This window comes from Larus michahellis, chromosome 1, assembly GCF_964199755.1.
Source record: "Larus michahellis chromosome 1, bLarMic1.1, whole genome shotgun sequence".
Taxonomy (NCBI): Eukaryota; Metazoa; Chordata; class Aves; order Charadriiformes; family Laridae; genus Larus; species Larus michahellis.
The window spans coordinates 45,344,328-45,372,124 of record NC_133896.1 but is presented as its reverse complement, the minus strand read 5'-3'; the positions used below and the strand labels follow the sequence as shown (position 1 = coordinate 45,372,124).

Genomic DNA, 27,797 nt, shown 5'->3' with positions numbered 1-27,797 from the left:
TATGCTGACCTGGCATATTTTCTTTTCTAGTTTCCCTTATAGATAAAAAAACATCAAAGTATCTAGCCCCTGACTTGCTGCTGCTCTGGTCTGGTGTCTAACTTTTTTTACCCATAATCATCTCATGTGGAGAAAATTCTGAAAAAGTTTTGGCTTTCAATGTCAAAAAGTTATATAGCAAGGAATAACTTCATTCTTGCATTATGGCAGAATGATATAGCCCACAGAATCTATTTTAGTGATGGTTTCTCTCCTACCACAGCACAGAGACATTCAGGTTAAATTCACTGATCCTTATCATTTTTAGGAAGATATAGTAGGACACGCTTTCACAATTAGGATTTTCATATTCTTCTCCTAACATCTGGTTTGTATTTTCTACCACCACCACCCAAACTTTCTTTACACAGCTGGCCTGTTTTCAAACAAATCCACTGCATTAACTAGCATTTTTTCAAACAAATTTTCATATCCACATTTCTAATCCATTTTTGGTAGTAGTGCCTAAATGTTTGCACATATCTTCATAAATTCCAGGAGCCTAAACCCTCTTTAATTCAATCCCAATGGCACTCTTCTGAAATCACAGTTAATAGTATAACTTCGCAATACTTGTAAATGGTAAGTGGAAGATAGGAAGGGCAAATCTGTATCGCAGCTTTAGGTATGGTAATAATTTCATTTACCTGAGAGAACATATGTGATCATTAGTTTTAGATTATCATTTCTTACAAGCAAATTTGCTCTCATCTCTTAAAGCCACTTTGAAATTTCATGTCATTAAGTTTAGGTCCCCTCTTCCAGTTCCAAATGTATACTTGAGCACAACAGAGCACCTATTAAAGAAACACTTGGCAGCATAAAAACCGCAGCAGATGGGCAAGGTGCAAAGGCACAGGGGTTGAGTTTAGTAGGACAAAACCAAAAAAAGCATGCTTCTGAGATCCTCTGTTGTAATAAAAGGACAAGATACATAAAAGAGGTATTTATCTTAGTCATCTGGAAATGTTTCAAATGACCTCAAAAAGATTACCTCTGTTAGCTTGAGAGCTGTCATTTGTGCTATCTCCTTTCACTTGTGGTATACTTGAGTCCTTTAATTACAAAATCCTCTATAAATTTCCTTAGTGCATTTTAAGCAACTCTTATAAAATACTTACAAAGACATAGAATAATACAGACCCAAATATAAGCCTCTAACATCCCAGTTATTTGTGACAATCATTTATCCCTCTGGTTTGTCTGTCAGCTACCTAGGTTTTCATCCCCGCGGTAACAGTCTTAACAAAACCAATATGAATTATTTTTAAAGCAAAATTGAGAAGGATACGAAATATAACAGAAATGTAGGATTCAAAATTCAGACAACAAACTTTTGAAACTACTGCAAAGAATCTGTGTATTTAATTAAATTTTTACATTTAAAAATTCAGAATTTCTTGGTAAGATGAGCCACCATCCCTTCAGAAGTCTAGTGCTAGCACAGTGTATGATCTACTTACTAAATGAATGCATATCAAAATATGAATACACACACATTCCTCTCTGTATACTAAGATTTCTACTGAGTGGGAAACTAAAACTTTAAAGCCTGAGCTCTAATTTAAACTCTGAACTCAAGATTCGACAACATTATGAATTCATATTTTTCTTATTACATTCCATTCTCTTCATCATCTTGTTTTACTTTACAATCTTTCTAAACAAAAAAAATAGGATTAACTTCATGTACATTCTTCCTTGTTTCCCAGCTGCTCAAACTGGTCTGTTATTCTTAGAAAATTATTTTAGTAACAAAGTCTGCATCTTGATTTTGCATAGTTTTTGAGGGGGGCTTTTCAGGGGGTGAGGGTTGTTTTTTTCAGCCCCTCCTCACGGTCTCTAATGAAGTTCTTCCCTTTCTCTGTTGCTAACAGTGTCTTTCACGTCACTCTTTTTGGCAACCATTAAATCATTCTGGTTTTCACTGCCCTTGGGTTTCTTCTGAAAGATTTATCTGTCCTTGTATTCTTTTATTTCCCCTTTACAAAAGTAATGTTGTTTGTTATTAAAAGCGTTTGTTAACTTCATGAAAAAATGCCACTTGGGTACAAAATCATGTCATGATCCTGGTATTTTCCAGTCACTTACCCACAACTTTCTCTCATATTTAAGTAGCCCCATGACAATCTTGTATTCTTTTCTGCAACATATCAAATCTGGATGTCCCTGACAGGCAGTTCAAACAGGCTAAAGCAGATTAACTGTGATTATGCAATAGGAATTTTGACTTTGCATCAAGCATTTCAATGTGATCTTCATCCACATAATTTTTTGAGCAGTCTTTGAAAAACATCACAGTTTTTTAGAGATGGCGACAAACCTTACAAAAAAAATCTAAACTCCCAAATTAAGGCATACATACAATAATCCCATACTTCAATATCAGAGAAATCTTCTAGTAGAACCATAATCCTTTAAAGTCCATTGCTGCTGTTAAGTTTAGATGAAAAGTCCTTAGTGTCCAGTGGGGTCCAAATGGTATGCTTAATGTGGAAATTGATTAACCAGACTTGAGTGGCAGCCAGGCTGCATTGACATTTCCTATCTGAAGTAGCTGTGGGTAAACATTTAGGATTTATTTACCTGTATTACCCACCGCCTAAATTTTTTACCATCCAAAGGACACAATAGTTTCCAACAAATGAAAGATTTTCTCTCTGCACATTAGGGAAAAGCTACCCAAAACACAGTCATCTTTCCCTATTCTGCTATTTCTCCCGTAACTTGAAAGATATCAAGAGAAACTTGTTGCAGAAGGACTTTGAAAACCACACATTAACTTGTCATAAGTCAAAAAGCCTTTTTGCCAATCCTTTGACAGTTTAGATCTTGTTTAAGCTGCCTCCCATTTTGAGGGGTGTATCTCTAGATACTCTGTCTTCAGGCCCAGTCATTCATGGCCTACACACCAAGAAAATACAGCAACCAAAGCAAAATTTGAGAAGCAAATCTTGACTAAGAACTTTCAGGATCTTGCAAACATGTTTGTTCATTCAAAAAAAAAAGTTTAGCATTAGTGACAGAAGAACTACTTTTCAAATCATTTTCACAGCCAGGAAGAATATCACTGTTCCCTACACACAAGTAGAGTTGCACCTATGATGGCTTATGCATATCATAAGGACAGCTTCTATTAGATCATTAAATACCGTTAGAAAATAAAAAAAAAAAAGAACAACTTTTGAGCATGAAGCCCTCCTTCTGGGTTCAGTAGGATATTCACAGAACATCACACAGAAAAATACTACAGTCCCATTTTAAAACCATGTGGGCTTCACTCTTAGGACAGCACATAGAATATATGTATATATATTCTATATATATAGAGAGAGAGATACTATATGCTGAAGTTGGGATAATGTTAACTGGACATCTACATTTAAACAAACTTCCACAAGGAGTCTATACGTCTGCAAGCAGCCTATGTAATTCACAATTAGCTGTAGCAGAGTGTTAATGGCAGAATATATCAGATTACCAAAAAACTATGTGTAGAGAAAACAATGTACTTGAATTTCCACAGCCACCAACATTACCAACAGGAAAAAAAAATAATGGAAAACAATTTACTTATTTGCTTTAATGCATAGAAAATTGAGTTTCCTGGAAGGATTCAACAAGATACAAGATGCAAATGCATATTATTTTAAAAAGCATTTCTAGAACTTTTAGTGAGAAAATTTCTGAGCTGTTTTGCTGCAACTCTTCACGTTAACGAGCTCACAAAAAGCCTGTTGATGCCAAGCAGCAAAGCTTTGGGACACTCAAAAAGGTTAAGTCTGCAATGAGGTTTTGGACATTTATGTTGCTTTGTGGGTTGTTGGGTTTTTTTTAAATACCTTTTTTAAAAACAAATCTGAATATTTCAAAGGGTTTGTCTATCATACTAATGTAACATTTAATCAAAATACTGTAACCAAGCCAAGAGGATGAAATAGCAAAGCAGACCATCTGAGAGACAGACAGACAGACTTAAAAAGCTCCCCCTGAGGGTCTGAAGCTGTCTGCTACACTACAAGTAAAACAACTGTATTAAAACACGAATTTATTACACCAGCAAGGCAATATGTTGGTTGCTAACCACCAAGTGCCACAGAACGCAAGGTCACATATCAAATAAAATTTTATAAAATTTCACTTTTCACTAGTCTGCCAAAACTCATAAGCAAACCTACAAACACTGCCTATAATAAGGGCAGAGGAGAGGTGCTACATCTTCTGGCTTATAAGAACATCTCTGCTGATTAATATAGGAATGGTTAGCCTGTATAGATTCTCAAATTTTTGCTTCCATGTTGTACACCCAGCTTTTTAATCAACCCTTCATTACTCATTTGTCCCTTTCTTCCTTACACTTTAGGCAGCTAGACCAAAGAGCTGGACTTAAGCAGGCACAGAAACTCTTTCCTCTGAATACAGAGGCTGGGGGGGGGGGCGGGGAAAGAAGCTTTAATTAGGATTGGTTTAGACCTGAAGCTAAAAACATTGAGCATTAAGGACTATGTCAAGGAGCATTATTTTCATTAATAAACCTACCAAATCACTGCTGTTTCAGAATAAGGCTATCATTTCAGACTGAATTTATTTCTAGTAGGAAACCAGGCTACCACTGAACGAGAGATCTATTCCATGTAGCTATTAACAAATACATCACTTCCTTACTGGATGGAGATTTCAGTCATAAATATGAACAAGGCAGGTATTAGTGAAGAAGCTACACAGACACTCATATCTTCATTATTTCACATGATGATGGCAAGGGTTATTATCAAATTATCAGAGCACAGAGGAGCCATCTGGGTACTGCAGAGCCTTGGAGACCAACCTGAGAGCACAAGGACACATCAACCTTTTTGTTACTATGCACAGATTGCTCACAACACACCATATCACGAGCACAACAGTGCCAAGGTACATACAGTTATTTGAAAGGGTCTAGAGCTAATACAGTACCATATATATCATGGTCTATGATGGAGCAAAAACAATTTTCTAGAGTAAAAATTGATGGATTTAAGAGAGGCGTGTTTTTTTAAATTTCAATTTAGAAACTACACATCTTCAAAATACATCATCACAGAGCTACCAAAACAATAATTAGAATACGAACATAGCAGCTTGTTCTTTTTTTTTTTTTTTTTTTTTTTTTTTTAAATTTGGCTTACATACAACACCTAAAGTGTAACTGCAGGTAAAAACTGGTGCTGTTTAGAGATGAAGTAATCTGCCACAACTGCAGCCAGCTCACAGTTTCGTTTTACTGTACCCTAAAAGCAAGTAAGCAGCACAATTTTCATCCTGCAAGGAATTTTTTTTCCCCCTTTTCAAACTTCAGGATTATCCTGAAAAGATTTACTCTATAGATTTGCAAAACAGAAAGCAACTGAAAACTTTCCAAAGTTAACATTTACCTCTCTATTCTTAACACTTTCTTCTGATTTTAGAGGGCCGGAGACAATGACAGTGCTAAGTTATTTTGACTGCAGTGCATCTTGATAAAAAGAGGGCTCATGAATGCTCAGGTCAAATCACGACCAATGTATATGTATCTGCCTGGCCAGCTTCAAATTTTGTGCACTAACACCAATCTAGTATCAGCCAGCCAAGGAACCCATCTACTTACCTTGCCTTTAGACCTGTTTTTGCGGTCTGTACCAAGGTTCCTTGAGTTAGCTAGCTTGGATGCTTCTACGTTTTACCATTAAGATAAGAGTTTCTTACCATTAATATCTTTTACAGAAGTTGATTGAAATAATCAGTTGATTTCCTCTTCCAAGGAAAGATGTCACTACCAGAAAAAAGATGCATGCACAGAAGGTAGGGTGGGTTTTATTTTGGTTTTGAGGGTGTTTTTTTGGTTTTGCTTTTGTTTGGACTTCTTTTTTGTTTGGGTTTTTTGTTTGTGTTGGAGTGATTTTATTTAGCTTGTTTGTGGGGCTTTTAGGGGTTTTGGGGGTTTTTTTGTTTGGTTTTTTTTTTACATGAGAGATATGTATACATGTGCATCAGTAAGAGATCACATAAGGTGCAAAGAAAGCAAGATAAAAATATACATTATGCAGGTAACTTCCTCCTGAGTAAGATACAAGAGGGAGCTCTGCAATGCTAGGTGAAAGGGATTTAGAACTGGGATAAAAATACAGAATTTGATACTTTTTGTTCTAGGAGAAATTATACTTGGGATTTTCTTTGTAAATAAACAGGATTGCAAAACCATGGAACCAGGTATTTTTTAATCCATATTCTCAACCAGAATTACTGACAAAAAGTCAAGTTCTTGGTTAAAAGCTCGGGTCAGAAGAGGTAAAAATATATAATGGTTTAAACAAAAAACAAAAGCAACAATAACAACAAAAATCACTCTACAAAATTGCTAATGCTTACTTTCCACAGATTTCAAATTACAAGAAGCCAAAAATACTATATATAAAGTAGTCCAAAGAAACAAGAAATAAAGTTAAAAAAATTGGCATTGCTTCTATTTTAAAACTCTTGAGAGCTATTTTGTTGCGGTGTTTTGCCACTTCTAATAATGTCTTTTAAGGATAAAAGTCTCCAAATAAGAGATGGAACTACAATAAATGTATATTTTAAAAATAAACTATAATCTCACAATTCCTACTGAATAAACACTGCTGTTGATGCAAGCTTCATTGTGCTCTACAGCAGTACAAGCTGCCCAAGATACTTTTAAAACATGCAGACTAAAACATGCAAAAAATTTATCCATAACCCCCGAAGTCCTGTTTTCTGGGAGAGAAAGAATTTACAGAGACTCAATACAATTCTACCCTCTCTTTTCCTCTGCTCCCTCATTGCCTTTATTAACTCAATATGCCCCTACACTCACTTTAAAGACTTCGTTGCTATGGGAATTTATTTCTATATTTTATTGTCAAGGAGAAAAACAAGATTTTGGTGATTAAATGTCACAGAAGCTCTGACTTTTGCACAACCCAATCAAATCTACAGCCTTAGAAGTGTATGTGTCTGAAAGTCTTACCATTCTGATCATAAAAAGGTACACATGTTCTACCTGGCATTTAAGAGCACAAAGTACGCAAATTCTCCCTCCCTTCCCCCAAAAGCTTCTGGATAATTTTAACATCATTTCCTCATGTGCATTTTCAATTAGTTTCCTAGAAACTTCGGAACAAAAAATATTTTGTTTCCTCCCTTCGCCCAATGTGGACTATCCACAGCATCGAGGGATTCTTCTCTTTTCTAAGAGACATTCAAGGTTACTGAGGCTAGAAATTTACCTCCAAACAACTGACCCGTAAAGTCAGCTACAGGATTGCAAGCCTGTGTTCCTTCTCTCCCCATACCTAATCTACATTGCAGCTGGAAAAAGAAATACAGGCATACGTACAAAATATCATTCAGTTCCTCCAGTAAATATGCCAGAAAGTGTTTGCTGCATTCTATCACAACTGGCTGTTTCCACAGTAAATCTCATATACTTATATTTTCCCTCTTTTTAATATTGTAACTGTCTACATAGGTTAATGTTTAGAATCACTCACCTTGGAAAAAGCGTGCACATAATCATTAAATCATTACGACTTAAGCAAAAATGAGCATAAGCCAGGAAATTCAAAATTAAACCTAATACCAAGAGAAAAGTCTCCCTCGTGGCTCGGGGTTTCCATCTGTTCCTGCTCCTTCAAAGCATGTTCTCCCAGGTCTGGAATCAGAGATCATGCTCAGGTACCAGGAGTCCATGAGTAGTCTTGGGTAGGACTCCAGGAAGACAAGTGTCTTTGAGAATCCAGTTCTATCGAATAGACGCGGGCAATGCTTTCCGAGCACTACAGTTCTGAAACTTAGGTGACTGCAGTTAAGATGCTCAAAAAATCAGAAGCCTGATCTTCACATACTCTCAGCTCTGTTATCTTTCCCAAAGGTGCTGTGACGCACTGCTGGGAGTCAGAACTGAGAGCATCCAGAAGCTGCACCTGCTCCCTAATCTGTTTGATTCTGACTGGGGACATACAGATTTTTCTCTTCTGACACTATTCAGTCATGCCCTGACTGCTGGGAGCAGACAGTCTAGCTTGCTATTTAGCTGTGATCAACCAAGTGCCATGGGTTCATTCAGTAAAGCTCACCAGGAACTACAAGCACGCAGCACTTCATCAAATCAGGACATTTAAGTGCCTAAACATGACATTAGGAGGCTAATGTAAAGTACTCACGACTGATCATTTGTATGCAAGGTGCAGGTATAAAATTTCTGGCATTTAACAAACACAAGGGATACATACTTGACGAATATGATCATGAATGCATGCATTTTAACCAAGGCACCAAAACAGGTTTAAGCAGAAAGGTGTAACTCCTGCAGCAAATCTACATGAGAGGAATTACACCAGGAGACATTTCACTCACTGAGACACCACTTAGCTTTAGCACTGTATGTTGTTTTTCCCATTTCGTGGCCAGCACCCAGACAACCGACACATGGGAGAAGCAGAGCTAGAGGGAAACGGGACACAGCTTTCCAGCTTGTGAACAAACGGAAAACTGAAGACGGGCCAAAGCTGCATGTATTTCCTACACCTCAAAGTTCACAGTCCCCTTATCTCTAGCATAAAATACTTAATACATTGACCATCCCTACCAAAAAGCATGAAATATAACTGTTCTTTAATACTGATATTTTAAACAGGAAAATTGCCAGCTGTCAGAAAAACACAGTTTTACAAAGTTTCTTCAATTAGGTAGCTAAAGTAATCACTAAGATGAAGAAAATCCAACACCTGCAAATATTCCTAATGTTCTGAAACACAGTTGTTACACACTGTGGTAAGTTTGAACTTGATTTATTAAATATTTTGAAAACATTAAAAGCTAGGAGAGTAACATTGCCAGATCAATACTATTTGCACAGGTTTTGTAAACTGCAAAGTGGCAAGCCCACCAATAACCTGTAATTAAACAGCACCATGAAAAAGTCACGCCGTTCTTGATATTAGTAATTAGCATGTAACCTCAGAATGAAAAATAAGTGCTAACACCAACTGTGCAATCCCCTGGAAGCTTTTTCACCCTGCGCCTGAAGAGATCCCTTTTAAACCAGAGGGAAGAATGGAAGAACACACAGCATACTTTGCATGCTACCATGCGGTATAAATCTTAGGCAAGACTGAAGACAGTGACAACCTTTATCTTGCAAACTAACCTCTCTGTTAAACTGAAGGTTCTTCATGTCTTCACGGTCCCTGTGAATATGAAAAAGGCTTCTCTTTTTTCCATTTACTTACTCGTTTATTAAAGAAGCCTTTGTCTTTTCCACCTTTCCAGAGAGGAATTCTCAAATACAGTCTCCAAAATATTATTGTAGACTTCAAGCAGGTAGACAAAAGTAAAGCAGATTTTAGTAGCAATTCTACGACAGACATTACAGATTTAATATTAAAATATAATCCGTTTTAAGCCAGTGACTTCAGCAAGATATCTTATGTTTCCTCATTTAAAAACAAAACAAAACCAAAACCAAACAAAAAGACAATAAAAAAGAAAAAAGGCAAAAAAACACAAAACACAACATTTGCTAAATTTGCCTTAGGACGCTGTATTTCTGTCATATGTGATCTGTTTCAGTGATTTAAAACACCCCGTGAAAATATTTTCAGGAAACAACAGCTATTTATACATATTGATGTCCAATTCAGTACCACTCCACTGACATCACAGGGACCTGCAGGAGATCAATATCTCTGAGAAGAGAGATAGTGGAGGCCAATCTTGCTTTTCTTATTTCAGGATCAAAAGGAAAAGCAGCAAGGAGCTGTGGGAACTACAGGAAACAACAGTATTAGCTACTTGAAATTGTCAAGAAAGAAGTAAATTGCAAAAAGCTTCTTTTGTCTAGGAAATATCTGCTAGGGGGAGGGGGAGCGATGGTCAAGACCATACAGGCCTCATGCTGCTGCCATCCAGCAGAGTGAAGAGAAAAGCACCAGGCTGGCTCATCCGCAAATATGAGCAATGTATGTGCAGGCACATTCGTCTCAGCATTTCCACGATTTTGTACAGATTTAAAGCTGCCAGAAGAATTAACCCCCAGCTGACCACCACAGAATGAGAGATCACAGCTAGGGAACAAATGGGGCCCCAGCTGGCAGTGGAGCTCCCAATCTTTTCCTCAGCTCTTCAAATACAAAAGGTTACAGCGCACAAATGCAACATTTAACAGCTTAGTGCACTTGAATATGCAGCTCTCGTTAGAGAAAATGAACCTGCGAGAGGTCAGGTCATGTTTTGAAGCTGTAAGTTATTTATTATTTTTAAGTGAGACAAAAGCAGTCTCAAGGAAAAATACATTTACTAAACATGTGACTCCAAGGACGAGGTCTGTCCTTCAAGGGAGTGGCTGCTGCCCTAACACTGCATTTCAAAGCCACAGGACTAAGGCTGGACCATACCCACACAAGTGTTTGAGAGGAATAACTTACAAAATAATAGCTTACCAATCAGATCTGCCAAAATATCCAGGCCTGTGGGTAAGTTCAAGCATAATAAAATTCCTTAGATTGTAGGAAACAAGCAGAAAATAAACCATCAAGCTATATTTTAAACAGTGATAAAACACTGCTGCAGAATGGCATAACTTGTAGATGGAGAAGAGGTGAAAAACCAGCAAGACTGACAACCACACTGCTAACGCTTTGGAGTTCCTCGGAAGAGAATGACAAAACTGCAAATTTAAATCAAGAACAGCATTTTACTTTGAAATTGCTTTCCAAAGCATGATAAATTCTAAAAGTAGCGACTTCAAAGAGTAAAGAATGCATAAAGTGGCTTATTTCAAGGTTAGAGTGTTCTCAAAAATCAGTAGCTTCATCTAATACCCAGCAAGTTCTACTTTGAGCAGGAATCATACACATCACCCACAACTAAGGCTGTTCCAGGACCATAAAAGAAAGTAGTGTTTTATAAAACTTGGTTTGGTGGTTGACCATGTCATCCACGGAGACCCCAGGTTTACATCATTACCTTAAATAAAATATGGGCCTCCAAGAAAATTGCTTTTTACAAAACCAATACTGTTATAATAGCACAGAAGGTTAGATGATGCATTCTGCAATCCAATTTGTGGTTCACGTTAAGTTATAGATACCAATAACTAATTCCACATGTGAGACAGGGCTCCCGGGGCGGGGGTGGGATTTTAATCAAATAAGTGATGGGAAAAGAGAGTTTTCCTTATTTTAGTGTAGCAAACCCTCTGTACCAACAATATGTTGATCTGGTAAAATGTTACCATGCTGTAGCAGTGAAACATTAGTGGAACATGCATCTGGTTTAGTTATTTCTGTAAGGCAGTTTGTACACATAAACCACACAGCAATAAATACTTTATCATAACCATTATATTAAAAATGAGCTTTAAATGCATTTGCCCCATCTTTTTAACTGCTAATGTTGTCCAGCTCCATTTCCACTTAAAAAAAGAAAAAAAAAAAAAAAAGAGGAAAAAAGGGCAGCACAGTAGGGTTTATATTAGCTTTGTACTACTAATTGGACAGAAGACTGTGTACTGCAATGTTGATTAATGGGTTTGCTCTCAAGCTGGAGATTGCAAGTACAAAAGAATTAGGCCTCTGAATTTGCATATTTTCTATAATTACAAAATTGATCACAGCTCTCTCCAGTAGTCAGGTTCCCCTCTCCTCCTCCTACACTTTTGGTGGTTTAACATGTGCAAGCCTAGCTGCTGACAGGTACCATCATCTGATACATGTGATACACGACAACTCAATCAATCTGCGTACCTGCTATGCAACCTACACTGGAAATGACTCAAGGTCTAAAATGCTGAAAAATCAAACAAAAGCCTAACTTTCTTCCATAACAAATGCTTGGCTCCAGTAGAGCACCACTTTTTTTTTTTTTTTTAACTGTTCTTATTTCAGACAACTCATTTATGACCACAATAAACACACCTCCATCAAAATCTGCTGCCTTAAAGACAGAGAATACATTCTTGTCAGCGTGTGCTTCGAAAGCCAGGCAGACGGAATAAAATAGAGCTAACCAAATGAAACGGGGTCCAGACTGACAACTTTGCCAGCCAGAGTGAGAACATCACAGACAGACGGGAATACAAGACTTGGCAAAAGGAAAAAAATCAGCAGCCAAGTTCTACCGAACAACCAATACGCAGATGACAGGGGAAAGAGCTGCATAGTTTAATAAGTAGCTACGATATACATTTTTAAAGTGCATTAAGAATAGCTTCTAAATAAGGGGTAATATTCATCTGCTCTGCTGGTGGTCCTGCTCTGCAGCTGCCTTGTTCAGAAGCTTTGCCAGTCTATTCAAATCGCACTTGGATGCTGTCATGTACTTGATGTGACAAATCAGGACTCACATGATAATAGGTGTGAGCCCAGTAAACAGCTACTGGTATTGTGTAGTAGCCACCATTTCATATTCATTGGATGCTCGACCCAAAGATAAGAACAAAATGGAAAAAAAATGGCTTGTCACCCCAATGCCATCTCCCACCATCTGCTGGAGTGTTTTTAAAGCAGCTTTTTCCAGCTCATCCTTCACTGACCATCCTGAAGAAGGCCAGTGGTTTTATTATTCTTTAAACATAATTAACTGTGTTTCAGTTTGCCCTGATATACTCTGAAATGGCTAATAGAAGCCGAAAGCCACAGGCTGGCAGCAAGGCAACCCAGGTCTTTTAACCCACTCCCCCAAATCCCTCACTCTCCGCTCCTTGCTTCTGCCACCACACCTCAGCTTTCCTCTCAATATTTGCCAGTATAGCTGTCTGTAGGGCAATGATGAGGACTCCATATAACTGAATTGATTGAGTTTTAAAATAACTCCTAGAGATATACCTGGGATATCTGGGGGGATTTTTTTAAGGGTTATTTTTTACCTGCATTTCCTCTCAGCTCCAGTTTGCAGCACAGCCTAGGAAACAGTTGTGTCAGCTCAGCTGGACCGGGTTTAGCTTAAGGTTAGGTGGATTGAAAGGGGTAGCTCCTTTTCACCATTCTCTTACAAAGCTGGAGTGGCATGCTGTTTATTCTGCATTCAGTTTAATATTGTTACTGCTTACTTATTTAGTTCAGATTTAAGCTAACCAGCTCTTAAAATTATTTTCATTTCTTCCTTGATTCCATTCTACACTTCTTCCCTCCAATGAACTACAAAAGACCATAATTTTTTCCTGGACTGCCCTTTTTGATGGTTCCCCCCGCACCTTCCTCCTCCCAGTTGCCCTCCCCCAGTTCCCTACTGGGAAAACACAGTAAAAAAAAATTTCAGAACAGGTAAATGGACGCAATTCTTCCTAATTGCCCAGACATTCTAATAAAGAGTTCTCTGATGAGATGGGGTTTTGTTTGGTGGGAGATTTTTTTCTTTCAGCTTAAACCGTCCAGTTTTTCGTATGCTCAAGCCAGTTGAACACCACAGGATGACTCATCTGTAGATGGCTACTTTGGCCTCATGCAATTTGCAATGCAGGAATGTCTTTTCAAGCACGAAAAAGTGTAGGCACCAACATGGAAAAAATAAATAAAACCCTTAATCCAAAAGTTGATTTTGTTTGCTTAAGGAGATTTTACAGTTTGTTCAAGGAAGAATTTGTCAGTTCTTACTAGAGATACATTTTATTTAAGGCCAAAGCAGCAGCAAGAAAAAGGCAACACCCAAATGATCCCAAACAGATGCAGAGCTGAAAGCTTTCTTCATTTTTGTTTGAATCTGTGCTTTAAATCTGCATAATGCAAAAATTAATCTGTTGGCAAAAATTAATGTCTTGGGCACTTATTTTGATTATTTTAAATACAAAACTTAAAAAAAAAAAAAAACAAAGAAAAAAAACTCCACTTGTCTTCATCATTGCATGCATAAACACACAGAATCAAACTAAAACCAAAGCTTTCAGTAAGAAAACTTAGCTCTGTTCTTACTAGTGGTTTCAGAAGAGCCATGTTATCACTTTAAAATGCCAATCTTACAGTGAAATCATCTTGGAATTACTTGAAAATAAATCTAAAAAGTAACTTCAAATCAACAGGTGAGCATCTAACTTGCCTTCGTGGTCAGGAGTTGTCAAACATTGGTCAGACATGCTACAATCAAAACCCAAATTTCTCAACTACAAGTGCATTGGCCATTTTCAAATGAAGCATCAATATCAACTAAATAGCATCCTCCAAAAACAATTTCCAGTCTTCGGATGGAGCAGGTCAGGTCTCACTCACCCGAACATTCTCTAAACAGTATTTTATGTGAAAGGGTAAAACTCAAAGACCAAAGAAAATATAAACACAGTGAGAAAGTGTTTCAGAAAATACTGACTGAAAAGAAGGCAACCCACTAGAATAATTATTTTCAGTTTCGTTTTTAGGTCAATTCTAATGTTTTTATTGCCCTAAAATGTTTTTATCATAGAGTGTAGAGTTCTCCAGAAGACTGAAGCATTTGCTTTAATTTGCTTTTAAGGTGCTACCTTTGTTCCTCTTTGAGACACCTGTCTGTCTTTATTTATTTATTTTGAATTTACAGTGATTACCCTTACAGAAGGCTTGTATTTCACTCCTTTACTTCCCATGGAGTGCTTGGGAACAGGAAACTGAGATGTTAAAGGTAGAGGCCATGCAAAGCTGGAGTACAAGAGTATACGGACAAGTACTCAAAGAGAAAGACTTCTCATAGCAGGCTAGGTCAATTAAGATATTCCTGGCATCCCAAGCCCTGCAGGACCATGTGTTCTTCGAAAAACCTACATAATTTGTCAATGATTTTTGTAAAATTTAAGTAAAAAAGATATTACTGAAGATATTTTATAACTGAAGCACCCAGCTGAGCTCCTCATCACTGAAAATGACTGAACAGAAGCTCCCCTCGAATTGAGGTAAAACTTGGTCAGCAGCACTCAGCCTGAACAGATGTACAAGGAAAATGTAGCCTAGTAATTTAGTGACTTAGGAAATGCATTTCTGGCAAATTAAGAAAAACATTCATATTTTTGTTCACTGTGGATCCTCCCCATAAAATTCCCTCCAGCTACAATCCAATCTCCATAAAGGTTTGCAATTTACAAAGCACATAATTATTATTTCTATCGTTACAGATGGAAAAACATTGAGGCATTGACACAAGTTTGCTTTCCAAGACAAGTCTGATGCGAGGCAAAAAAAACCAAAACAACGACACACAAGCCAGGTGTCCAAATGTAAATCTCCACACATGGGAAATGAGGCCTTGTGTTCAAAGAGTTAGGATGTAGAAGCTTGGATTTCACCTGTGTCACTTAGGTTTTTTCTGGACCAATTTTACCCTGTCCCTGAAGCAGAAAAGGGGGGAAAAAAAAAAGCTTTTCCCCATGAAAAGTTCATCAGAAATGTCTGCAAAGGTTTTGGTTTTGAGCAATGAGTACTCCGTAATAAAAAACTTCCCAGCTCCATGACTGTCTCTTAGCCATTGCAGGCTGCAATGAGGAGAGGCTGCAAGGAACACCAGTTTAGATTTGGTGTGAAGTCATGCACAAGGCGTTCAGAATTTTCTATATGTCGTATGAATGTTTTTACCACTGTTTAATTCTATATGATAAGTGAACACTTGAGTTATGAACCAAACTCCTCAAAGCACTTTAAAAAAAAATCTCATCCTGTATCTTTCAGAATAAAGCTTGCTGTTACAGATGCACTATTTAAAAAAAACTTAATTGCTTGACTGCTTGGTTTTGCTCAGCATTAGGTAAACAATGTAGCATACAGTATTTGGCTACTAATATTCAACAGTCTTACACACTTCAATAGATATGAGTAAAACAAAACAAACACCAAGAAGAAATTATTCTTTCCTTTTCGGTTTTGTCAGAAAAGAGAGCATGATAACCAAGTCAACATGTCACAGCAGTTTAAGAGGGAACCATCAGATACTACTTGTTTTTTTGACTGCTATTTTCCTTGTATACTACAGATACATATTCTATACAAGCAGAAGCCATCACTTCTTTATCAAAATCTACAATTTCTTTTGAATTCATTTGAATGAGAAATCAAAATTTTAAAATCACAGTATTTGAGATAAATCACAAAGCCTTATTTTGTTTTATTGCTTTTCTTGATTATGTCTCACTGAAAAATGTAACAACACATGTCCCTGTGAAACATTTTCCTTTTAAGTTAGTATTTTTCTGAAAGAAAGCCATTTCACTGAAAATAAAATTACATATACTCAACTTACTCATTTGTACAGCAACTGATGTAAATGAGTTTTGATTTCAGCTGGGGTTTCTGGGTCCCACTAAAATACATGTGGTTTTGGGCGGGGGAAGTTAAGGGGTTTGGGTGGGCTTGTTTGTTTGCCTATCCTACGTTTTCTTGGGCGAGAAGTTAAAAAATGATAAATAGATATTTTGTTAAGGCAATAATACATTTGAGTCACAGCTCCTACTAATGGGAGAAAAAATACATGCCAAAGGCATGCACCCAGGTCCTATGCATGTGTGTTAAACTAGAATAATAAGAGCTCTACCTTTGCCTCAGGGAGCCTGAAGATGATATCAGCTGTCGAACTTGCACCCGACCATACTAAGCTGAGTTTGCAAGATACAAGAGGATAAAAGCATGAATGAATTCTTTACAAAAGGCAGCCAGATATCCAGAGCTCAACGGTAAACAGAATGAGGAGGGAGCTCCTGGAAGTAGGGAAAGTAATTGAAAAAAATACATCCCCAGCGCCAAGTAATAGCGATGGATAATAACACATTGTTTAAACACAATGTAAAAACCCCATACTAAACTGCTTTGAATGTTATTTCAGCATTAGACATCTGTGCTTATTTTTGGGAGTTGACTAAACTACTAAGAATTATTGTGTACTTGAAAACTCATTTAGCACCTGTTTAACTGATCAGTTATGGGAAAGAAAAGGAGACTCACCTTGTATAAAGCAGGAACGATCTGACGCATTTTCAGCCGATGAAATACAAAGATATCGTACACTGCTGAAATGGCCAGAACAGTCACTCCTTGCTCCTTCCACAGCATGCTGCATCCTGCACACAGCCCTGCTCCCAAGATCCAGCCCCAAGTACTCAGTGAGGAACCTCTGGTAGAGCAGTGCTTCACGTAACACATCAGGGAAAGCAGAAAGAAGAGGCAGGCTCCAATGTCTGCCCTCCCTACGATCCCTGCTACGGCTTCCGTGTGGATCGGATGAGATGCAAACAGCAGGCCTGCTATCAAGGTCCAGTACCCATCCCCAAACAGGATCCTGGAGAAGTTTGTGAAAAGGCCTGTGACTGCAGCATGTAACAGGACGTTTACAAGGTGGTAGCCCCACGGGTCCATCCCTCCGACGGCATGGTTAATGCGGAAGGAAAGCGTGCAGAGCGGTCTGTATGACTTGTGGCTCCCACTGTGAGTGAGCAGTGTCCCCCAAAAGTCATTGTAGAAGATATGGGTCCACGGCGTCTCAGGCAGAAGGTCCTGGTTTGTCTTGATAGCTCGACTACAAAAGACAAATGAAAACTTAATTTCAGCAGAAAGAAAAGGGTACAAATGAAAGGCTGTGAAAATGCAATCACACTGCTGCCATAAGAAAGAATGGCATCGCTTTGGTGCTGCTTTAATTCAAGTTTTGAATTTTTACAGGAGGTGCTAGAAAGCTACATATCTATTGACTTCTCAATAAAGCAAAATTTCCATATAAATTGGCTTTTAAAACATTAGAAACAGATGTTACGCTGCTTCCATTAAATTAAAACACCCTTCAGTGACATTCTTCTGAGTCTAACCCAGGAGTAATCAGTTAAGATTTGATGAGTTATAATTAAAATGTAAAAGAAATATGAAAAACTGACAAACATTATTGTTGAAAGAACGGATCCTCCAGTAATTCAGAACTAAAACCCCAACTGGCCTTTTATATTGAAATTTTAATTTAGATGTTGGAATGAATCTCACTGACATGGACGAACAATAAATACAGAAGTTGGTAGGAGCATGCAAATCACTGGTGCTGTACAGGGCACTCCCACAACTGTCTCATACATATTTTGACTGACAACTTTTTCTGCTAACACCTTGCTGGGGGCAGACAGCAGAATATTTTACAGAAGAAAATACACCTTCTCTTCAAATTTCTGATATTTACAAGTGAGGAAAAAAAACATTTTTAGGTTGTATAAGCTTATGAATTCAAGTCTGTGTCAGCTTGATTGGAAAGAAAAAAAAAAAATGTTGCGGCTTTCAGCATTTATGTTCCCAACCATCCTGGCAAGGACTGGTGCCAGCCATTAGCAGTCTCCATGTCTAATTCAGCATTGTAAAAATCTGTCCCCTATAATGTTAGTCCAAATCAAATCATTTGCATTTAAAATTTATGCTGTGGGAGAAGGTGTGAGACCTGCTTAGCGCAAAGAGATGACTAGAATTTAATTAGCTACTTGCCTTCATAACCAAAGTTGTATTGAAGCAATTATTTAAAGATGCATTGTTGTTACTACTGAGCTTAACTCATTTAGCATTTATTTTACCAGGGTAAGTAAGAATCCAGCCAGCTCAAGATTCTTCTATTAAAAATATTAAACAAGAGAGATGATTTATATCTAATTCTTTATTCATTCTCTCTTTCTGCTTTTCCAATAAATATATTCCCGTAATTAACAATTTTTCAATTCAGATGAAGAAGAAAAAATTGGTGTGAAACTCAGACCTGTGTTTGAAATGCCCTAGTCTAATTCATACTCCAAGACTCCCCTCACATTCTCACCCCCAATAAAACAAGTCCCTTGGAACCTGTATCCAAATCCCATTTTTTTATGGTATTAGTTTCAGGAATGTTGTCTTGTTCTGTAAAGAAAAATGCTCAAACACTGATATACTATGCCACAGAATCTCCATGCAAATACTCTAAATACCACGCAGCTCAGCATTTCCATTGTGCGGAGCACATTGCTGTAATGCTTTCAGACATGCTTCATCTCCGCATGTCCTTTTGTCTGCGAGCATATGGAGGTTACAGAGAGGTCAGCTTAAATCCTTTAAAGATCTGATGATGCTTTCTAGAATACTTGAAAATTTTCATTTTGACTTCTACTTATGCAGCGGATCGGGTTGCTTGTATTTGTTTTCACACACACACCCCCATTTTTCTCATTTTAGTCCAGTCACAAAAGAACACTGGAAGAAAACAAGATCTTTGTTTTCACATTATTTATCTTGTCCTTTGGTGTAGTCCTTTCCTGAAATCCAATTCCTCTGTTTGTGATTTCAGTTTGTAGTATAACTCTCAGAACCACTATCAGAAAACTGGGAATTCAGCAAGAATAAAGCAGGTGTTAGGCTAGAAAGAGTCCTTCCTCTGAGAAAAACATAATATGTTAGACTACAGACTCCCAAATGCTAAGAATGGCTATCAGATGTCAGGATTTAAAGTTGAAACCTTGAACTGCAAAAGTGTTTTTTCTTGGGGAAATACTAAGAAAATAAGTGGCACTAATATGTCAGCACAACTGCCCTCCCTTGAGGCAGAGCATTCTGCTACAAAGAGCCTAGATGGTGCACAGGTCGTTGCCACGAAATGGTAGATTTTATTATATTGTTTGCAAATGTGGCCATTTCCAATACTTGAAGCCATGCAACCACTTTAAAAAACAAAACAAAACAAAAACGGAACTGCAGCTATCAATAGACATGTACAAAAAGCTCCACGCTAGCTGCTACACTTCTTAAGAAGAGACCAGCCCTCTCCCTCTAAGCTGAGCATTTTCATGCAGCACATACTCATATTGGACTGCTTCCCACCAAAAGTAAACTGTTTTTCTCCAAATCATAAAGAAACTTATTGTACATTCTGAAGGCATTAATTCAGCCAAATTTTATTTACAGACTATTAACAAACTTGATGCAACCCTGATCCCTTTCTGTTCAGACCTGTTCATATTAAAAATTAAAAAAAAAAAAAAGGAAAAAACAAAAAACCCATCCCACCCTACAACAAGAAGCCTTGAATGATACAGTATTGATCACTCCACATTTGGGTACTGAATTCAGCAAAAAATTGTGAAGTGCTCCTAGTTTCTCCTGCACATAAAGGTAACAGATTCTAAGCCCTTACTAATACCTGTCAGTCAGCACGAAAAATACAGAAGCTGCCAGTTCCAGCTTACTCAGTGGTCCAGTCGGGCCAAATGTTTAATTTTCTATGAGTCAAGATTTGAAATAAAGTTAAAAGTTCTTTCCATACAGTTATTTTTTGCTAAATGTTTGAAAGTAAAAGGAATTTTAAAAAAGTCTGTGTAATGCTTTGGGATATTAGAGGAGTCTAATACAAGAGTGAAACTAGATGTCCTACAGCAAAAAAGCAACTTTCACATAGTCTGCTTGTTAATGTTCAACAACTACCACGTTCCACATTATAAAATGTATTAAAGAACACAATTGGCCAAGATTAGACTTGACTGTGCAGGAAGACGCAGGAATACGAGCACCTGAGATACTGGAGCCAGGCAACTCTGCATCATTTTTCCTTCAAAAGCAAATAAGGTGCCAGTAAGACCAAGGACAACACCACACTGGGCACGTTATGGTGGGTCAGACAGAAACAGCCCGTGGGCCCACAACCAGCTTTGGCTGTGCCCAGCCTGGCTGTCTGACAGCATTGGCAAAAAAAAAAAAAAAAAAGGAAATGAAATGTTTACCTCGGTGAAGGGGAGAGAAATACAAACTTTGTATCTAATAAAATAAAAGAATAGAAATAAATAGTACCAAATCGCTCGTCTCAGGACCCTGAAGGGCACTAATAGGCCTTGACAGCCCTGACCCCTCTTCGCCAGCTCCCCCGACCCTGTCCCCAGACCAGGACCCCACACCAGCCCCCTGGGGCTCCCTCCACCCTTTGCCTGGCTCAGGACCCCATGTCAGCCCCTTGCGGCCATCAGCCCGTGCCCCAGAGCCACTCTCCAGCTCCCCACAGCCCTGCCCTGCCCAGCCATGGGCCCTGCCAAGCCGGGCCCACCTGCAGGCCCATGTCCCAGCCCGGCCTCAGCCCCAGGGAGGTGCCCAAGGCCCAGGGCTGTGTCTGGCCCCTGGCAGCCCGACACCTGTCTGGGGCAAGGCCCTGTTTTTCTTTAATTACTAAATGAACAAGCTGTTAACCCTGCTGCAGTATTGATGCTTAGCCGCCAATTTCAATGGCAAATTTGAAAGCAGTCCCTCTTCACGGCCTAGCAGGTTGCGCTGACATGTCCTTCGTAAAGCCTCCCGCACTAGCAGCCACTTGGTCTCTCCGCAGATAGAAAATAATATTAATTGCTGGCTCCGGGAAAGACTCTGGGATAAAGGAAACTACAAAACACCTTATTAGCCTTGTCTTCTCCTTCACTCACAGTTTACCTTCAGGTTACGTCCCGCAGATTAGTCCAGTCTTGCTAATGGGCATAACAAGAGAAACTCTCCAACTGCACTCATCACTCAAACACAGCCCTAAACTCTGCTCTCGCTAAAAGGCAACGGGTCACAAGGGAAAGTCATTTTTCAAAGCTCCAACACAATTGGCATTTTTACTTTCAAGCAGCCTCAGATAAGGTTTGCAGACTCAGTCAGGGAACTTGCTTTCTTCAATTTTTAATGCCTGCCCATTTCACGCATCCTGGGAGAGTGGGATCTCTTATTCAGTGTACAACAAATGGATGGGTTCGGGGTGGGGTGTGGTGTGTGTGGAAGGAATCAGTGTCAGCTATCAGTTCCTCAAAAATGGAAGTCTGAAGAAAGACAAAAGCTGTGAAGGCAAAATCATAATTTCTAATCCACTCGAAAGAATCCTTCTGCCTCCTCCTATAAACCGCTTATTTGCCTAGATTGGTACACACCTTGAACGCAATTCAGTAAGATTTTTTTCATCAAACTCAAAAATGCCAGAGATCCAGCAGTTCACACACACACATATACATGCATACACACACCAAAAAAATCCCAGATGTTTTTAAAATTAACAGCTATATATGTCCTAAACTTCTGCGCTAGTGCTAAACTGATCCAGGTGTTAACGTCGGGGTAAAAAAACAGATGCGACATTCTAAAGTGATTTAACGCGTTAAGCCTTATGTCCAGCTTCAATATTGCTAATGGTCCCCATATGCTGAAAATGAACATCAGCATTTGAAGTAGAGAACATATTTTAAAGAAAAAGGAGAACTCCCAAACGTGCACACAGGAAGCCATTGACCAGCCCTCTCTCACATAAAATAGATAGGCAGTGATGGACTGTCAAGTCTCTACTTGGAGGTTCTTCATTGGTTTTCCTGAATATCATTTCTGAATATTATTCATTTACTCCTTTTTCATAAATAGCAATGGGAAAGCACCCTGGAGTATTTTTACAGTGGATCTTAATGAGTCATCCTAAGGATGCTTTCAAGATTGTATGTTACTTGTATAGATGACAAGCCTGAAAACACAGCCAGAGCCTACTTTTTAGAGTACAAACAGCTTCACATGCCCCAAAACACAGAGCAGCTGAGTCAACCCTCCAAACTACTACTGGCTACCTATTAGGCAGGTGTGTGGCCAGAAACCAGGCAAGTAGAGCTTGTCATACTTTGGACAATTCTCATACTTGCCTTAGACTACAATATACACTTGCCTTAGACTACAATATACACATAGTCTGTATTGATAGGATAAAGAAAAATCAGAAAATACTATCTAGTACATAGAGATGTCTTAAGAAAGGATAAGCATAAGTACAGAAAAACACATTCATTTACATGATCAATTATAGACCCAAGGGAACTATCTGCCATTCTAGTAGATTTCTGGTGGCAATTATGTCTTACATGTTCTGTATTAAAGTTCATTCCTTCACAACAGTTGTGAAAGTGGAATTTATCTACAAATCCAGCAGGCAGTAAAGTTTTATCCATGCCACTTCTCAAAAAAAGATCTCTATGTTGTATATCAGCTAGGGACACCTGCAGGAGACCAAATTCTGTGCGTCCTCTGGGTTTCAAGTTGCAGCTTTCAGATTCTCTTAAAAGCAAATTTTCTTAGGAGAAGCTCTAAGGAACAGCTAATAACTCAGCTGTGTTCAGATGGGAAATACTGGGTAACAACTAGCTACGTGATATATAGGATCCTGAGCTGCTGGCTAGGCCCTGAGGATAGGACTGTATGTACCAAACACATTGAAGGAAACACCTAAGTTCAAATCATATTTTAAATTAATTAAAGGAAAACCTAACATCACAAAAGGGAAATAAAGTTCAAGTAAACAAGTGCCTAGCTATCTTCTACTAACAGCATGGTCCTTTTCTAACTGTATAGAAATACCTGAATACATCAAACTCAGAGCTCAAACATTGAAGACAACATATATTTTTAAGATAATATTCCTATCTTGTGTAATTCATAGTGAAAACTATTAGCTAAACATGTAATTAGTACAGAGCTTCAGAAGAATATATTAACAAATTATAATATAGTGTAAATTTCAGACAATTACTGTCCTATAGCAGTAATTTCATAGTCAACTTTCATTTAGTACCAGAACAAACAGGAACTACAAGTAACAGGACTGTAAGTAGTGTTTTAGTCATAAAACTTTCGTGGGTGAGACTTTCCTGAATTAGGTATAAGCAAAGTGGAAAGATGGATGAATGAGACAACTATAACTATACCCTCACATGATTGCAACCACTGTCAAAAATGAATACACAGAGAAATAAACAAAAAGCCCTCCAGAAAACAAACAACAAAACCACAGAGAAAGATTATGGTCTTGTTGTACCACAGTATAAAGACATATGGACATTCTAAGATTTTCTAAGCTGCACAATGTCTTTTAAAGGAATTGATCTTTTAAAGTAAGCAACATAAATTTGCAGAATGTGTTGGGGGGGGGGGGAAGACATCTAAGCAAGGTAATGTGCACCTTGTTTATTTCCATGAACATTTCCATCTTCCACCAGTAGGCTATGATTCAGCAGCCCATCAGCTGCAGACTTTTAGACTTTATACCTTTGCGACTGTGTTATTCAGAAGAAGGAAGCTGTGGCAGTAGTTACATATAACACTAAATGTTTTCGGCACTGCCTTAACTACACTGAAGTATGCTGCATGTATTGATTTTCTTATTGACCAAAAGAGCTTTGAAAACTTTAAGTAACTAAAGGTTCAAAACATTCTGGTTACAAGAAGGCTGAGATGACCTGAAAAATCTTTTCCATCCGGAACATAAATATTTCAAAAGTTAACTATAAAGGCTTTGAACTGTATCTTTCTCCATGACATAAACCTTCTAAGTGTGTCCTCATATGCTGAAAGAATCTGGCTGTAATATTAACCCTAAGTGCACCTCACTCCCTCTCAGTTTAAGCTTTAGCCTGACATAACAAACACTAAAAGATGGACTATGTGAAATTTGAAACCCTAATTAATACCAACTGCCTGGCATAGTACCACTTCATTATTCATGCATAGGTAAAAAACGCATGCTGGAGGGAAGTGAGAGAAGTAATTAATATTTTCTGATGCTGAACAATGGGATACTATCAGTTTCCTCTCAGGAGGGAGCAGATAAAAACAGGGGGAGAAGAAGGGCTCCTGGCTTTGTGTCCGGCTCCCTGCGTTTCTTCACCACAGCATGAACAGTAGGTCTGTGAAAATACATTTATTGAAAAAATACTTAAAATCCTAAACCAGAAAACGCTATTTGCTGTTCTCACAGCTGTTTCATAAGCTACCTTCTCTCCTGACTACACCATACAAAGCGAAATTGCAAATTCTGGTCCTCTAAGACTTCAAGATACTTAGTATTTACCCGATAACATATTCTTTCAAACACACATTCAAAGTTATTCTTTAAAATATTCTTCAGTGCCAAACTACTGCCTGGCAATAACTCACCATTTGTTTATATTTTTTATATATATATATATATATATGTAATACCAGCTTCTGAAGCATGGTCAGAATTCATATTGGAACCTCTGCTGCCCTTTTCAAATCTATTTTAGATGATAAAAGTGGGCTCAGCAGGCCTTATTAGATTTACTGTTCTGCAGCAGAATACGGCACTACACTATTTCTCTTCCTCACTTTCCTTTGAAAAAATAAAACATAAATAATTTTTGCCATTTCTCCATACAGTAACTCACAACAGTACAAAGACAGACATTTTAAGGCTTGAGAATACAGTACTAGAGTAGACATGTTGAATTTCTTAACCAGATTCATTGTATAGATATTAAGCTACTTTTTTTTTTTTTGACAACCCACCTTCTGAATATACATCAAGCCTTTCCAAGACACACATTTTTAAGCGATTATCTGAAAATAGAGGCACACTATGCAGGTGCCACTACAGAACAGTTTATCAGTCATACATCAGTCCCATGACTATACACTTCTCTTTTTTTTTCAGTACGTGGCAGACTATACTGAGAAAAGAAGCTCAGTAATTTAATTTTTGAAAAATTACCCAATTTTTTTTCCTTTCAATTTATTTTTTGACACAGCAGTTTCAGAAAGTTCAAGGAGATTGTACATAATTATGCCTAAACACACGCCTCTTGTGTACTCTAAACTTAAAGCCTGAAAGAATTTTTAGGCAGCACTTTGACTTTTATTTTTAGTGAAGCATTGAACAGAATACCCAGGAACACGTACACATACAAATATAGAAATAATGAGTAGTGATTTCTGAACCACAACATAACATAGAGACACTCTCCTTTTTATATTTGGGGGTGGGGAGGGTGGTGGAAGATAAAGAAAAACATCAAGTTATTTTGTGTAAGTTCCTTTCTTCAAGCCTTTTATTTAAGCACCAAAAAACCCCTTCATTAACCAAGGTCTGGTCTAAACTTATAGTTTTACTGGTTTAACTGAAAGGTGTTATTCAAAATCTATTTAGTGAAAACAATTTGGTGTATGCATATACATAGAGGTCAATTTAACCTTTATACTGGCTTTAGAACTCATAGTGAAAAATTGTCCTTATTGGGAGAAAGGGGGAAAAAAAACCCCAATCGCAGACCCAGCTACCATTCCTATTTTTCACTGTAAGAATCAAGTGATTCAAGAGAGCAGTCAGATCCACCCAGGCTTTCATTATCCAAAGAAATGCCAAGCAGAAACCTCGACACACTCCGAACTATCAGCTCTGGAATTTGTGCCCACCCAAAATCGTGCTGTCTCCCATTCCCTCCCTTCATCCCCACACAAAATGCATAAATCCATAAAACTAATGTTCCGACACCAATTGTACACCTCTCTTCGCTTTTCCTACCAAAAGGATACCATGCTAGCAGATTTGTGGGGTGTTTTTTTTTTTTTTTAAATAACATTGTACAGAATTAGTATTTTCCATTTAGGTTAAGCACATTTTGTATCTTACAAATATTTATGCTGAGGCCTTAAAAGACTATTTAGTATGGCAAAAAACTAGAACTCTTGGGTATCTTTTTCTTGTAGTATTTCCTATTTTTAGTATAACTGCCCTCAAAAGTCGCCCAATTATGTACATGAAAGACTGTCCATAAATGTATTAACACACTACAAAAGGTACCACTTTTAGACAGCAATTTCCAAATAAGGGGGTAAGTGAAAACACAATGCTTAAATTTTTTCTTTCCTGAAATCAGTCTGGTCTAAGGAACCAAACAGTTGCCACTGGTCTTCAGAATTATTACTGTCTTCCTAGTCTAGTTTACCAGCTTCTCTGATATGCAGTCACAGATGGTTGTGGTCATAGCCCTATTTATAGCCAGATACTAAATAATATTAGGGCAAGAGAAATCCCTCCCGTGGACTAAAACTTATCCTGAGTCAGCTCCAAAGTCCAGCTACACAATCATGAACCAGAGATGATGTATTGACGTTTCAGTGTAATAGTCTGAGGAAACACACCAAACAAACCAAGCTTAACTTGATAAAAAAATCATCAAGAAACTTTAACATATACTTGAGATAAAACCCAAGGCTTACATTTCTCTGTGATGATAGTTCACTCACCAGTGAATCAACCAAAATATTTGAAGTACTTTCTCAGAGGATTCCAAATTAAAAATAGTGCAGCACTTTTCCATCTCAGATTCCTATTAAGCAAAGCTTCTACAGAATATATAGAGGGGCTAAAAACTGGCTAGAAAGCATTTGTGATGGACAGAGTTAGACTTTATCCTTAGTTTGTGCCATAGCCATGTCAGACAAATTCCTGGAAACTTTATGTTTAATTTTTTTAGCAGGAAAAAAAAAAAAAAAGGAACTTGCTACAGACTTACGTCAAAACCAATTTTTATGAAAACTAAATTCTACCAAAAAGTAAAACCATCCAGATAATTAAAAACAATATTTGGTCCCACAAAGATGTGTAAGGACTTCTAGTGAACATAGTGACTGTTCAGCATAGTCCTGGATGAATGAACTATGCTCTTTCCAGCTCTCCAACTTCTCTACAGGAGCACTGCGGGATGCCCTACATAAATGTACTTTAATAGAGCAGACTGGCACCCACCCATTTGGAAACTGTTGATCCTACTGAAAAAGGTTCAAATGAGTTTTACTGATTTGCTTCATCTTTGTGCCTCGATAAGCTTATCCAGATGCAGGGACCTACTAGAGTAAACCAACTTTTGTGAAACAGTAGAAACTGAAACCATAGCAATGCTCAAAATAAATTTTATTTTCTATTAATTCCTAGGTTAAGAGCAGCCAGGTAGCAGGCAACAGTTCGGGAGTGACATCGAAAGGACTAATCACAGTTAT

General features: G+C 37.9%; 1 protein-coding gene across 3 annotated transcripts in view; it reads right to left on the bottom strand.

Annotated features, from left to right (window-relative positions):
- TMTC2 (transmembrane O-mannosyltransferase targeting cadherins 2) overlaps positions 1-27,797 on the bottom strand; it is a 256,731-nt gene that overhangs the window by 137,563 nt on the left and 91,371 nt on the right. For all 3 annotated transcript variants that reach the window (XM_074574401.1, XM_074574410.1, XM_074574420.1), the window contains exon 2: positions 16,968-17,538. In XM_074574401.1, coding sequence (XP_074430502.1) covers positions 16,968-17,538 — 571 coding nt within the window. The remainder of the gene's footprint in view (positions 1-16,967; positions 17,539-27,797) is intronic.